The 14941-nt window shown below is 38.8% G+C and overlaps 1 protein-coding gene across 1 annotated transcript in view; it reads right to left on the bottom strand.

Annotated features, from left to right (window-relative positions):
* The window catches only part of LOC102820342 (histone deacetylase 8-like), a 508909-nt gene that overhangs the window by 336439 nt on the left and 157529 nt on the right, over nt 1–14941 (bottom strand). Inside the window, exons 5-6 of the mRNA XM_006873407.1 lie at nt 11431–11508; nt 10050–10158 (exon numbers count right to left, since the gene is read on the bottom strand). Of these exons, the coding sequence (XP_006873469.1) occupies nt 10050–10158; nt 11431–11473 (152 nt within the window). The 5' untranslated portion in view covers nt 11474–11508. The remainder of the gene's footprint in view (nt 1–10049; nt 10159–11430; nt 11509–14941) is intronic.

The following is a 14941-nucleotide window of genomic DNA, read 5'->3' on the forward strand; positions in this document are numbered from 1 at the left end:
AGAGTGCTCCTTGGAGGCCAGGATGGCTAAGCTTCGTCTCTCATACTTTGGACACATTGTCCGGAGGAAACAGTTGCTGGAGAAGGATGTCATGCTGGGTTAGGTGGAGGATCAGAGGAAAAGAGGAAGATCCCTAACGAGATGGATTGGCCAGGTAGCAGCATTGATGGACTCAAGTGTGGCAGCGGTAGTGAGGTTGGCCCAGGATCGGACATGGTTTCATTCTGCTGTGCATGGGGTCGCTATGAGTTGGTTCTGGCTTGATGGCACCTGACAACAACAACAATCAAAACATTCCAGGATAAAAAGAAGCTAAGGGACTTTCTCAAAGCCAAAACAGCAATTCAAAACATCCTAAAGGGATTTCTTTGGACTAAGAACCAACAAGAACAGACAACAAGCAGAGACTGACATATGTGGCAACACCACTAAGAACTCAGTGGACAGATAGAAGAGTCCATAAAAGAACAAAACTGCAAGAATGAATTCAGAGAATATGAGAGGTCAATTTATCATCAATACAATTATAGCATGAAAGAAGGGAAAAATAAAGGAACAGAGATCCAGGTGATGAGGATGTCAAGTAGATTTCAGGATAATATAGACTGTTTTAAATGGAGGGAAAAGTTAATGGAATATAGGGTAACCTCAAAGACAATTAATACTTCACAATATATCAAGAAAATGAAACTTCAAGAACATGGAAACATTAAAAACTATGAAAAAACTGATAAGAAAAAGCGCAAAAAAAATGAACTCAGCAAAGGATGGCATACAGAACAAAGAAACCAGTAGCACCACAAAACAAAACAAAAGAAAAAAACACATCATGAAAGCAATTACCTATCAATAATTACATTGATTGGCAACAGATTAAATGGATCAGTCAAGAGAAGGAGAGTGGAAGAATTTTAAAGAAAACACAATCTTTCAATATGTTGTCTGCAAGAGACACCCCTTATACACAAAGAGAAAAAAAAAGATCAGAGTTAAAGGATGGAAAAAAATATACCAAGCTAAATGCAATCAGAAACAAGCAGGAGTGGGAATACTAATCTCTGATCAAATAAACGTTAAGGTAACAACCGGCATAAGAGATAAATAAGGACATTATCTCATGATTTAAGGGTCAATTGAACAAGATGACATAACCATAATAAATATCTATTTCCCAATGAAAGAGCCCCCAAATATATAAATCTAATGCTAATATAACTGAAGAAAGAAATTGAAAAAATCTACATTAATAGTGGAATTTTAATACAACACTTTTGAAAAAGGATAGAATAACCAGAAATAAACTCAACAAAGAAACAGAGGAACTAAACAACACAATCAACCAACTTGACCTCATAGATGTGTACAGAGCATTCAACCCAACAATAGTACAATACACATTCTGTTCCAGTGCACATGGATCATTTTCCAGAATAGACTATTTGTTAGGTCACAAAACAAGCCTCCATAAATTTACAAAGCATCAAAATACTACAAAGCATTTTCTCAGATCATAATGCTATAAAATTAGAAATCAACAACAGGAAGACCAAGGAAATAACGTTAAATACATGGAAACTGAATAAAACCCTGCTAGAAAGGTACTGGATGGTAGAACAAATAAAAGGGGAATTTATGAAATTCCTAGAAACAAATGAGAATGAAAACACAACATATCAAAATCTTGGGGACACTTTTTTGGGGAAATTTTTTTTACAATAAATGTGTACATCCAAAAAGAAGAAAGAATCAAAATAGGCACACTAACACAACATCTCCAACAATTAAAAACAGACCAGCAAAGTAAGTCTACAGTCCTTGGAAAAAAGAAATAAAGATTAGGGCAGAAATAAATGTCATAGAAAACAGAAAAAATACAGAAAGAATCAACAGGACAAGAAACTGGTTATTCAAAAGGATTACTAAAAGTGACAAACAATTGGCAAACTTAACAAAAGAAAAGAAGGTGAAGATACAAATAGCACTCATAAGAAACCACATGGGTGATGTCACAACAAAGTCAAAAGGATAATAACAGAATACTATGAAGAGCTGTATTTCAACAAATTTGAAAATCTATAGGCAATGGATACTTTTTTTTTTTTAATTTTTATTGCGAATTGAGTGATTAGTTAGTTCATACATGGGAGAACATCGTTTTACATTCATCGTTTCATTGTGAGATGGATATATATTTGGAAAACCACAACCTACCTAAATTTACAGAGTAAAGTAGAAAACTTGAACAGACCTATAACAAAAGAAGAAATTTATCAGGTCATAAAAGAACTCCCAAACAACAAAAGTCCAGGTCCAAATGGCTTCATTGGTGAGTTTCACCAAACATTTAGGGAAGATCTGTCACCAATGCTACTCAAATTATTCCAGAATATTGAAAAGTATGGAAAACGTCCTAATACATTTTATGAAGCAAGTACAACCCTCATATCAAAATCAGAGACGGACATCACTAAGAAAGAAAATTATAGACCAATATCCCTCATGTACACAGATGCAAAAATTCTCAACAAAATCCTAACCAACAAAATTCAAAAACACATCAAAAAAATAATACATCATGACCAAGTGGTATTCATATCAGGGGCACAAGGATGGTTCAATATTAGAAAATCAATCAATGTAATGCACCGTATAAATTTTTTAAAGGAAAATAACTATATGATCATATTTATTGATGCCGAAAAGGCATTTGACAAAATCCAACATCCATTCCTGATAAAAACACTCAACAAAGTAGGAATTGAAGGGAATTCCTCAACATAATTAAGAGTATATATACAAAACCAAGAGCCAACATCACTCTCAATGGAAATAAACTGAAAGCTTTCCATTTGCGAACAGGAACCAGACAAGGATGCCCTTTGTCACCACTCTTATTCAATATTATTTTAGAAGTCTTAGCCAGAGCTCTAAGGCAAGATAGAGAAATTGAAGGCATTCAAATTGCCAAAAAAGAAGTAAAACTCTCTCTGTTTGTAGATGATATGATTCTATACATAGATAACCCCAAAGATTCAGCAAAAACAAAAACCCTACTAGAGCTCACTGGAAGATTCAGCAAAGTGGCAAGGTACAAGATTAACATACAAAAATCAGTCAGATTCCTCTAAACTAATAATGACAACACTAAAAAGTGAATTAGGGAAGCAATACCATTTACAATATCCTCCCAAAGGATGAAATGTTTAGGAACAAACCTAACTAGAGAAACAAAAGACCTATACAGAGAAAACTACAAAGCATTACTATAATACAAGAAACCAAAAGAGATTTACAAAAATGGAAGAATATACCAAGTTCCTGGATAGGAGGACTTAACATTGTGAAAATGTCAATACCACCCAAAGCAATCTACAGATATAATACAATCTCAATCCAGATTCCAATGGCATTCTTTAAAGAGATGGAAAAAACAAAGCTTATATGGAAAGGAAAGAGACGCCAGATAAGCAAAGCACTACTAAACAAAAAGAACAAATTTGGAGGCCTTTCACCCTCGGAAACCCTGTACAGGGTCGCTATGGGTAGGAACCGACTCGACGGCACTTAACAACAACAACAACAACAACAGTGGTCAAAACAGCCCCTGGTACAATGAAGGATACATAGATTAATGGAACAGAATTGAGAATCCAGAAATTAACACATCCACATACAGCTATCAACTGATTTTTGACAAATGGCCAATGTACATTGAAGGGGGAGAAGCTAGTTTCTTTAACAGATGATGCTGGTAAAACTAGAAATTGATATGCAAAAGAATGAATCAAGATCTTTATATCACACACTATAAAAAAAAAAAAGTCCAACACGGATTGGAAAGCTAAATGTGACTCGCAGAATTATAAAAAGTTCATCAATGAAACAGCAGGGACAAATATAAGGGATCTAATACAGGGGGCACATACACTATCAAACATTGTGAGAATTGCAAAATCAAAAGAAAACAAAATAGATGATCGGGATATTCTAAAAATTAGAAAAACTAATGTGCATCAAAAGATTTCACCAAAAGAGTAAAAATGGAGCCCACAGAATGGGAAAAAATATTTTGCAATGACATATCAGACAAGGGACTAATCTCTAAAATCTATAGGAAACTAAGACACATCTATAAGAAAAAGATAGATAACCCAAATAAAAAATGGGCAAGGAATATGAACAGGCACTTCACCAAGTAAGAGGTCCGGGGAACCAACAAACACGAGAAGAAATGTTCACAATTATTAGCTATTAGAGAGATGCAAATCAAAACAACAATGAGATATCATCTCACAACAGCAATAACAGCAATATTCAAAAAAGTAGAAGACAATAAGCGCTGGTGAGGATGTGGAGAGACTTGGACCCTCGTGCATTGCTGGTGGGAATGCAAAATGGGCCAACCACTCTGGAAAACAGAAAGTTGGAAATACAAATACCTTATGATACAGCAATTCCTCTGCTTGGTATATGTCCACAAGAAATATGAACCATAATATGAGTAGATACATGCACACCAATGTTCATTGCAGCACTATTTACAATACCCAAAATATGGAGACAGCCTAAGTGCCCAACAATGTAAGAATGGATAAATAAACTTTGATACATACACATAATAGAATGCTATGCTACCTTGAAGAATAGCAACGAAGCCGCAAACCACCACATAACATGGATGAAACTTAAAAACATTATGCTGAGTGAATTTAGTCAGTGAAAAAAGGACAAGTATTTCATAAGACCATTATTGTAAAAGCTTAAGAAAAGATACCCATACTAAAAGAAAAAATTCTAAGTTGGTTACCAAGGCTGGGAGGGAGGGGACAGAAAAGCACAGGTTAGGGGATAGTCACATCATGGCTCACATGCTGGGGAGGGAAATATACAAGGAAGGTGAGGGCAATACAAAAGAATAGGGAGGGGGTGGAAGAACAAGGAAGAAATGGGAACACTTTGGTAGGTTTGTATTGGCTAAATGGGACAGAGGTAAATAGCAATATATACTCAACCTTGAAACTACAGAGCTCTGTGATATATGGATCAAGGTATAGTCTGAAGAGGGGAAAGTAATGTTAAGATGCTTGGCTGTCTTATGACTATTGGTTTCCCTTGCCTACTACTATAAAATAGACACTTGAGTGGGATAGAAAGGAATTTTGGGAAACATGATTACAGAAAGCTTGTAAGCCCATCTTCACTGGAATACCTAAAAGCGGTTCTAGAACCTGCCCAGTGAAGTAGGCTTCCTGCCCAGTGAAGTGGAATCCTGAGCCCCATCCAGAACTTTCTGAGGTGGGACATTCACACTTGAAAGGACATGCAAACCAGCTTGGAGTGGCTAGAGGAACAGAAAATACTTCTTGAAAGAAACACCAGCAGGTAAAAACAAAAACAAAAAGGCAGCCTGTTTGGCTATTACAAGAACAAGCAAGTTGTTCACCTGGGAGCCTTCAAGGAAAGCACCCAAATCCCTTCCGTACAAACCCCTTCCAAGACTGACAGTCAAAGGGAAAACATGAGCAGGCTTGTAAGCTTGCTGGTGACTGCGCTGGTCTACTTGTGAGTGGAAGTGGTGGAAAGACAGTAATGAAGACATGGGCTGAGTTCGGCCATGTTCCATAGACTTCTGTCGACCTTGAGATGAGAGAGAGAAGAGGAAGGGCTGGTTGGTCTGAAGTTTGGGGAGACTTGGGAATTCCTGAGCTCATGGACACTGACCTAGCCACAGTGGTCTAGAGCTGAGAGTGAAGCATCCAGCTGGATGGCTTGATGATCAGAATTTGACTAGTGGAATATAAAAAAAAAAATGATAAAGGAAGCAAGTGTAAATTGCTACAATTTGATGAACTTGACCTGTACTTTTGGATGCAGTGAAGGAATCTTCACATCAAAGTCCAATCCTATCCCCTCAGTACACAGAGTTTAGAGGGATGGACAACTTAGGTACTGGCTACCTAAAAAAAAGGGGTGGAAGAGGCTTTAAAGGCACGAAGTGGCTGGTTTACATGTTTTCAAGAGGGAGTTTAGTTTCAGAATGTGCAGGGGAAGGTAGAATCCCCACTGAATACTTTTCATATTGTCTAGATGGGTCTGGTGAAAGGAGATGGGGATAGGATTCATTTGATTCAATAGTGAGTAATTGTTATCATGACTAATTGAGATCGTCAGAACTGTAAAGGTAGAATTTCTGTAACAAAAATGGGGGTGTAGTTAATCTTACGTTCCGGGAACAGAGGATCCTTGGATCATCAAGAGAGAAGAGCATGAGCGGAACTTGGGACCCTAACCAGAGAAGCAGCAACACCATAGATGGCAGCAGAAGTGATAGCATGGAGAGATTTAGCAGCTGAGGACTCTAGACTCATGGAAAGAGAAAGACTGTGTGCTGGCCGCCAGGAGGCAGGCTTGCAGATCATGCCCTTTGGTTGTTTAAATTAGTGTATATTCCTGTGTGTTTTTCTGAACATAAAAAAAAAAGAGAGAAACCAAAAAATAGAGGGAATAGAAGCAAATATTGTTAACCAATGTTGCATGGAGGGGATTGGAATAATTGCAATGAAACAAATAAGATAGGTTGAGTGCAAAACCAACATTTTCCCATGTAAACTATCACTCAATTCACAATAAAACGTTTTAGAAAACAAAACAAAATGAAAGCCTAATTAATGCAAAAAAAATTACAAAGGGATAGAAAGGAAAAAAATAAATAATGTCCTTTCACAGAGAACCATAGAACATTTTCACTAAGTTACATATACATCTTTGATCCGAACATCTTAAGAACAGAACAGAGACTAAGGGGATCTTAAAAAATGGCAATGTGGGCAGTTGTTGTTAAGTGCCTTGGAGTTGATTCTGACTCATAGTGACCCTGTATACAGTTTCCAAGGAGCAGGTGGTGAGCTTGAACCGCTGACCTGACCTTGCAGTTCAAATGGTTTTGCAGTCTGGCACATTAACCCACAGTGCCACAACAAGACTCCTGCTGTTAGACTTCCTTTTTCAACTTCAAGAGGCAGGAAGAGAATAATTATTAACATCAATGGCCCAAGGCTAATTGCGATGAGGTGGGGGTCAGACATACCTCCAACCTTGTTATTAATTCTGACACTAGCCATTGCTCCCAAGGCACGCTTTACTTTCAGCTGATTTATTAATTGAATTGTGTGCCCCCAATATATGTGTCAACTTGGCTAGGCCATGATTTGCAATATTATGTGAATCCTTCATTTTGTGATCTGATGCAATACCCTATGTGTTGTAAATTTGCACTTCTATGATGTTAATGAAGGAGCCCAAGTAGTACTGAGCTGCTAACCAGAAGGTCAATAATTCGGATCTACCAACCATTCTGAGGGAGAAAGATGAGGCTTTCTGTTCTTGCAAAGATTTATAGCCTCAGAAATCCTATACTGGGTCGGTATGAGTGGGAACTGACTTGGTGGTACACCACCACTACCACCACCACCATGATGTTAATGAGGTAGGGATAGAGGCAGTTAATATTAATGAGGCAGGAAGCAATCTACAGGATTAGGTTGTATTTTGAGTCACTCTCTTTTGAAATATCAAAGAGGTTAAACAGGTGAACAGAGATTAGAGGGATCTACTACCACCAAGAAAGAAGAGCTGAGAGCAGAGTTTCCTTAGGATCCAGAGTCCCTGCACTGAGAACCTCCTAGACTCATGGGAAGACCGATGTCAAGACACGTCGAACTCTCCAAGGGACACCAGGCTCAAAGATGTTAAAGGAGACAAGGACCTTCCCCTAGTGCAGACAGAGAGAGAAAATCTTTAGAGTTGGTGGAATGAATTTGGATCCCTATGCTCCTAAACTATGAGAGAATAAATTTCTGTTTGTTAAAGCCATGAACTTGTGGTGTTTCTGTTATAGCAGTACTAAATAACTATGACATCTGGGTTTGATAATTCATGGCAATGGCCACACAGAACTCAGAAAATACTCAAAATTATGAGGTTTATCAGGAAAGTAGCAGATTATAATTCAGGATCAAGAATGACTCAGGACAGTTCTTTGGTCTGGGCAGCTTTTTGCCATGCCTGCAGGCAGGCCTCTTGCAGGATCCCCAGACCTTTGGGCCCCTGGGCCTGAGCTGTGACTTTCTTAGTCATGTTACAAAGCTCTTTAACTCCACTGATAAGTGTCCAGAGGCACCCTACTCTGCTAGTAAGCCTCTGCCCGAAGGCACTCTGCTCCATGAGTTGGAAAGCCTAGCTTTGCCAAGAAATACCTAGAGGTACTCCACTCTAACAGAACACCCCCTGCTCAAAGGCTTTCAGCTCTCTTGCTATGTGGGTTGGCATACCTACTCCATTCACCACTCTTCTTTCTTGATGGTAGTGAGGTCCCCCATTTCCACTTCTGGAATGGCTCAATTTAAGTCTAGTGGGATGGCAAAATGGACCAACACCCTTGTCAGAGTTCCACACACCTCATTTGCAATGTTAGCAAGTTTCCCAATCCCCTTGGTAGGACACAAGCAAGTTATCTGCATAGTCGCACCCAGTCACTATGTGGAAGTTACAAGACCATGCATGGCTTAAATGGCCATATTAAGTAATTCACTGTACAGCAAGATCAAAGATTAAAACTATCAGTGGCAGGATCCATAACAAAGACTTTTTCATTCTGAAAATAGAAAAGTAGCCAGGAGATATAGTCAAAATCTCTAAAATTACGAAGAGTCTAGAGCTGCTAAACAATAACTTGGTTTACTAAATCTTTTGAGCTAAGAGGCATCGCTGAAGCATAAAGTTCTTATATTTTCAATGGTTCTGTTTTGCTTATACAACTTCCACTGCAGGCTCCTTTGGGAAGTCTTTCTTTCCACCAGAGATTGGGAGAAATCTGAGTTGAGTGAGGGGAAGATCAAAAGCATTTCAATTCCCCATTGTTGTTATGTGTTCTCTAGTAGATTCTGAATCACAGTGACCGTTATGGGGCAGTTCTCCTCTATTCTATGAGGTTACTATGAGTCAATCCTTATTAAGAAAATCAAACTGATTGCCATTGAGTTGATTTTGACTCACAGTGACCCCTCAGAGCAGAGTAGAATTGCCCCATAAGGTTTCCATGGGGGCAGTTTCTTTAGGGAAGCAGAAATCACTGTGCCACCAGAGCTCCTTCAATCCCCATTACTTACCTTAAATAATAGTATCATACTGACTTCTAGTCAGGTTCACTTTCTCTTCTGCCATTATCGCAGTGAATTTGCATGTGACCAATCTCAAGTTTTATAAATAAACTTAGCCCCACCATTTTGTAGGACTTTTAAGCTCCAATAGTCTAAACAATGGCACCAATCTCTGTCTACAAGTGGTTGTAATTAAATACTTAACCACAGTGCAAAAAGAATAGAGTTCTGACTCCAATTTTTATACAATGGACAGAACTCAAAAATGAATTGTAGTCAACTCTTCAATACTCACACCAGTGGAAGGAAGTACAGATTTCAATAATAGAAAACGGAAAATTACTCTTCTCAGCCTAAGGAAATCTCATACATGCAAATTTTGTTAGCTAAGAAGTAGCAGACAAGGGATTCCCTGAGAGCAGTCCAGAAACTCTGTCCTTGAGATGCCCTTAATAATTACTGGGTAGCTGGTAAGGTCTGTAGTTCAACCACTTGGCTCTCCCAAATAGAGGAAGGCTATTTGACCAAGTAAGGAGCTCTGGTAGCATAGTGGTTATGAATCGGGCTGCAGACCGCAAGATTAGAAGTTCGAAACTACCAGCTGTTCTGCAGGAGAAAGATGAGGCTTTCTGCTCCCATGAAGATCTGCAGCCTCGGAAACCCTGTACAGGGTTCGCTATGAGTCAGAACCGACTCCACGGCACACTACCACCACCACCATTTGATCAAGTAAGTATAATGAGCAGTATAGCAAAGCAATGTGGGTATAAAGTGTTTTGGGTTTTTTTCTCCAAAATTATTCCTTAGAAACAAGAATTCTGTGAGATTGCAAGCCATTTCATCCTAAAGAAATGTAATCTACTTGTTACTAGCTTAACATTGTTTCCATACCTTTCACAGATGCTGTAATAGTTATCATCTCTTATGCCATCCTGAAGGGGTACATTTACACTATAGTATCGTCCCTTCCCTAGACCAACATCAGACACGTCGCCTGTTCCTGTGAAAGAGAGTGAAGAGGAGCACCATGATCAGTTACTAGGAATGCAAAACTAGAAATGTGAAGAATTGTTTGAAAGGAATTTAAAAGACCTATGAGAAGCTCTGGTGGCGTAGTGGTTGTGAATCCAGCATTGAAACGCAAGGTTTGCAGTTCGAAACTTTGCTGTGAATGAAAGATGAGGCTTTCTGCACCCTTACACTTTCGCAGCCTTGGAAACCCTATACACTATCAGTATGAGATTGTCTTTGGAGACCTGGTGTGGTACTGTGGATTAATGTGCCAGACTGCAAAGCCGTTTGAACTGCAAGATTGGTGGTTCAAGCTCACCATCTTCTCCTTGGAAACCCTATACAGAGTCGCTATGGGTTGGAGTCAACACGACCACACTTAACAACAACAACAACATAAGACCAATGGGAGGCCTCGTGTGGCACTGTGGGTTATTACACTGGACTGCAAAGTTGGTTTGAACTTCAAGGTTGGTGGTTCAAGCTCACCAAACGCTCCTCGGAAACCCTATACAGGCTTGCCAGGGGTTGGAACCAACTTGATGGCATTTAACAACAACAATATAAGGCCAATGAGGTGAAAAAGCCTGAATTATGGATGGTTTTAAGGACTTGAAATTAAGAAAAGTAATGGACAAGTAACTGTTATAAACAATTTTGGTTACACAGGAAAATCATAAAAAAAAAAAAATCCTGAAAACCTCGGTTTCCATCTTGCTGGATCAAATTGACTTTTCATGTTGTTAATTAACCTATTATCACTGAGTTGATTCCAACTCATAGTAACCCCATAGAACAGAGTAGAACTGACCTACAGGGTTTTCAAGGCTGTGATTTTTATGGACGTACATTGCCATATCTTTCTCCTGTGGAGGGCTGATGGGCTTGAACCTTTGACATTCCAGTTTGCATTCCAGTGCTTAATCACTGCACCACCAGGGGTCCTTTTATGCTACTTAGGCTGTCTTAATATTAATATACCATTGTAATTATAAGGGTGTTAGGAGTCAAATGAGGTATCAGGTAATATAGTATTAGTAAGTGAGCTAACTGTGACAGTATATAATAATCATCTGGAAAAAGAAATAATTCTATACTCCTCTTGTAATTGCTCCCTAAAATAATTTATGTTAAAGTTTTGTATACAAAATCACAAATAAGTTATTAACAGTATGGAGATACCCAAACATAAGACATAAAAAATAAACAGAATTGTTGTATTTATTCCTTAAATGTAATATTGAATACATATCTCACTTGCCTGGGAAAAACCCTGGGGAGAATTTGTGCAAAGACACCGTCATGACTTTGGAAGTGAAACTGAAGGCATCTTCTACACCTACCAGAGAAAGAAACATCAGAAAAAGCAATTCTTATATGGAACTTTTGCTTTCAACAATTGAACACATAGAAAGCAACAATGAGGAAAAGGGTATATAAAAGGCAATAAAAATAAAGCTAACACACCTATTAACATGGATGAAATGGAAGGCTAAACAAATAAAATGGTATTGGTTGTTTTTGTTGTTGTTAGGTGCCATCGAGTTGGTACCCACTCATAGCGACCCTATGCATAGCAGAACAAAACACTGCCCAGTCCTGAGCCAACCTTACAATTGTTGCCACAATTGAGCGCATTGATGCTGCCACTTTGCCAATCCACCTCTCTGGGGGTCTTCCTCTTTTTCTCTTACCCTCCACCTTACCAAACATGATATCCTCCAGGGACTGGTCCCTGCTTACAATATGTCCAAAGTATAAGAGACGAAGTTTGGCCATCCTGGCCTCCAAGGAGCACTCTGGCTGCACTTCTTACAACACAGATCTGTTTGTTCCTTTGGCAGCCCATGCATCGCATTTCCAATACTCTCCTCCAACACCATAACTCAAGGGCATCAATTATTCTACTGTCTTCCTTATTCACTGTCCAGCTTTCGCATGCATATGAGGTTATTGAAAATACCATGGCTTAGGTCAGGCGCACCTTAGTCCTCAAGCTGACACCTTGCTCTTCAACACTTTTAAAAGGTCTTGTGCAGCACATTTGCCTAATGCAATATGTCGATTGATTTCTTGACTGCTGCTTCCATGAGTATTGATAGTTGATCCAAGAAGAATGAAGTCCTTGACAACTTCGATCTTTTCTCCATTGATCAGAATGTTGTTTATTGGTCCAGTAGTGAGGATTTTTGTTTTCTTTACATTGAGATGTAATCTGTACTGAAGGCTGTATTTTTTGATCTTCATCAGTAAGTATTTTAAGTCCTCTTCACTTTCAGCAAGACAGGTTATAGCATCTGCATATTGCAAGTTGTTAATGAGTCTTCCTCCAATCCTGATGCCACATTTTTCTTCATATAACCCAGCTTCTCAGTTCTCACATTATTTGCTCAGCATGTTGTTGTTGTTGTTAGGTACCATCGAGTTGGTACTTTGCTCAGCATATAGGTTTAATACATAGGGTGAAAGAATACAACACTGTTGCACACCTTTTTTAATTTTAAGACATTCAGTGTTCCCATGTTCTGTTCGAACAACTGCCTCTTGGTCCATGTACAGATTCTTCATGAGCACAATTAAGTTTTCAGGAATTCTCATACTTTGCAATGTTGTCCATAGTTTGTCACGATCCACGCAATCAAAAGCCTTTGTGCAGTCAATAAAGCACAGGTAAACATCTTTCTGATATTCTCTGCTTTCAGCCAAGATCCATCAAACATCAGTAAGGATATCCCTCATTCCACGTCCTCTTCTGAATCCAGCTTGAACCTCTGGAAGTTCTCTGTCACTGTATGTTTGCAGCCATTTCTGTATTACCTTTAGTAAAACTTTACTCGCATGGGATATCAAAGAGATTGTCTGATGATTTCCGCATTCCGTTGGGTCACCTCTTTGGAATGGGCACAAATAAGGAACTCTTCCAATCAGTCAGCCAGATAGTTGTCTTCCAAATTTCTTGGCAGGGATGAGTGACTGCCTCCAGTGCCACCTCATTGTCTTGAAAGATTTCAATTTTTATTCCATCAATTCCCGGTGTCTTGTTCTTCACCAATTCCTTCAATGCACCTTGGACTTCCTCCTTCAGTATCATTGGCTCTTGATCATATGCTGCCTTTTGAAACAGTTGAACATCAACCATTTCCTTTTGGTAAAGTGACTCTGTGTATTCCCTCCATCTTCTTTAGATACTTTCTGCATCATTCAATAATTTGCCCAGAGAATCCTTCAATAATGAAAATGGAGGCTTGAGTTTTTTCTTCAGTTCTCCCAGCTTGAGAAATGCTGAACCCTTTTGGTTTTCTGACTCCAGATCTTTGCACTATTTCTTCTATTTGCTTTAGCATCTCTACGCTGGAGAGCAAGTTTCAGTGTCTCTTCTGATATCCATTTTGACCTTGTCCTTCTTTCTTGTCTTCTTAATGGCTTTTAGCTTTCTTCCTGCATAATATTCTTGATGTCATCCCACAACTCTTCTGGTCTTCGGTCTTTAGTGTTTAATGTATCAAATCTGTTCTTCAGATGAGCTCTAAATTCAGGTGGGATATATTCAAATTCACATTTTGGCTCTCGTAGACTTGTTTTCATTTTCTTCAGCTTGTTTGAATTTGCATATGAACAATTGATGGCCTGTTCCACAATCTGCCCCTGGCCTTGTTTTGACTGATGATATGGAGCTTTTCCATTGTCTCTTTCCACAGATGTAGTCAATTTGATTTCTTTGTATTCCATCTGGTGAGGTCCATGTGTATAATTGTCTCTTATGCTGTCTAAAGAAGGTATTTGAAATGAACGAATCATTGACTTTGCAGAATTCTATCATGCGATCTCCAGCATCATTTCTATCTCCAAGGCCATATTGTCACACTACTGATCCTTCCTCTTTGCTCCCAACCTTGCATTCCAATCACCAGTAATGCTCAATACATCTTGATTGCATGTTTGATCAATTTCAGATTGAACAAGTTGGTAGAATTCTTCTATTTCATCTTCACTGGCTTTAGTGTTGGTGCATAAAATTGAATAATAGTGGTATTCACTGGTCTTCCCTAGGCACATGGATATTATCCTATCACAGACAGCATTGTACCTCGACTGATCTGGATATGTTTTTTCTGACAGTGAATAAAACACCATTCCTCTTCATTTTGTCATTCCTGCATAGCAAACCATATATGGTTGTCAGATTCAAAATGGCCAATACCAGTCCATTTCAGCTCACTAATGCCTAAGTTGTCGATGTTTATGTGTTCCATTTTATTTTTGACAATTTCCAATTTTCCTCCATTCATGCTTAGTACATTCCACGTTCCAATTATTAATGGATGTTTACAGCTGTTTCTCTTCATTTTGAGTTGTGCCCCATCAGCAAATGAAGGTCCCACGGGCTTTACTCCAGTCATGTCTTCATGGTCAACTCTACTTTGAGGAGGCAGCTCTTCCCCAGTTGCATTTTGAGTGACTTCCAACCTGAGGGGCTCATTTTCCAGCACTATATCTGACAGTGTTTCTCTGCTGTTCATAAGGTTTTCAGTTACTACACATTCGGAAGTAGTTTGTCACTCCTTCTTCCTAGTCTGTCTTTGTCTGGAAGCTCATCTAAAACCTGTCCACAATGGGGGACCCTGCTGGTATTTAAAATACCCGTGGCATAGCTTCTAGAATCACAGCAACTCAAAAGCCACCACAGTACAACAAACCGACTGACGAGTGGTGGTGTGTTGGTTGTAGATGGCATTAAAAAAAAACAAAAATGACAACACAAGCACTCTAGG

This window comes from Chrysochloris asiatica, unplaced genomic scaffold, assembly GCF_000296735.1.
Source record: "Chrysochloris asiatica unplaced genomic scaffold, ChrAsi1.0 scaffold00239, whole genome shotgun sequence".
Classification (NCBI taxonomy): domain Eukaryota; kingdom Metazoa; phylum Chordata; class Mammalia; order Afrosoricida; family Chrysochloridae; genus Chrysochloris; species Chrysochloris asiatica.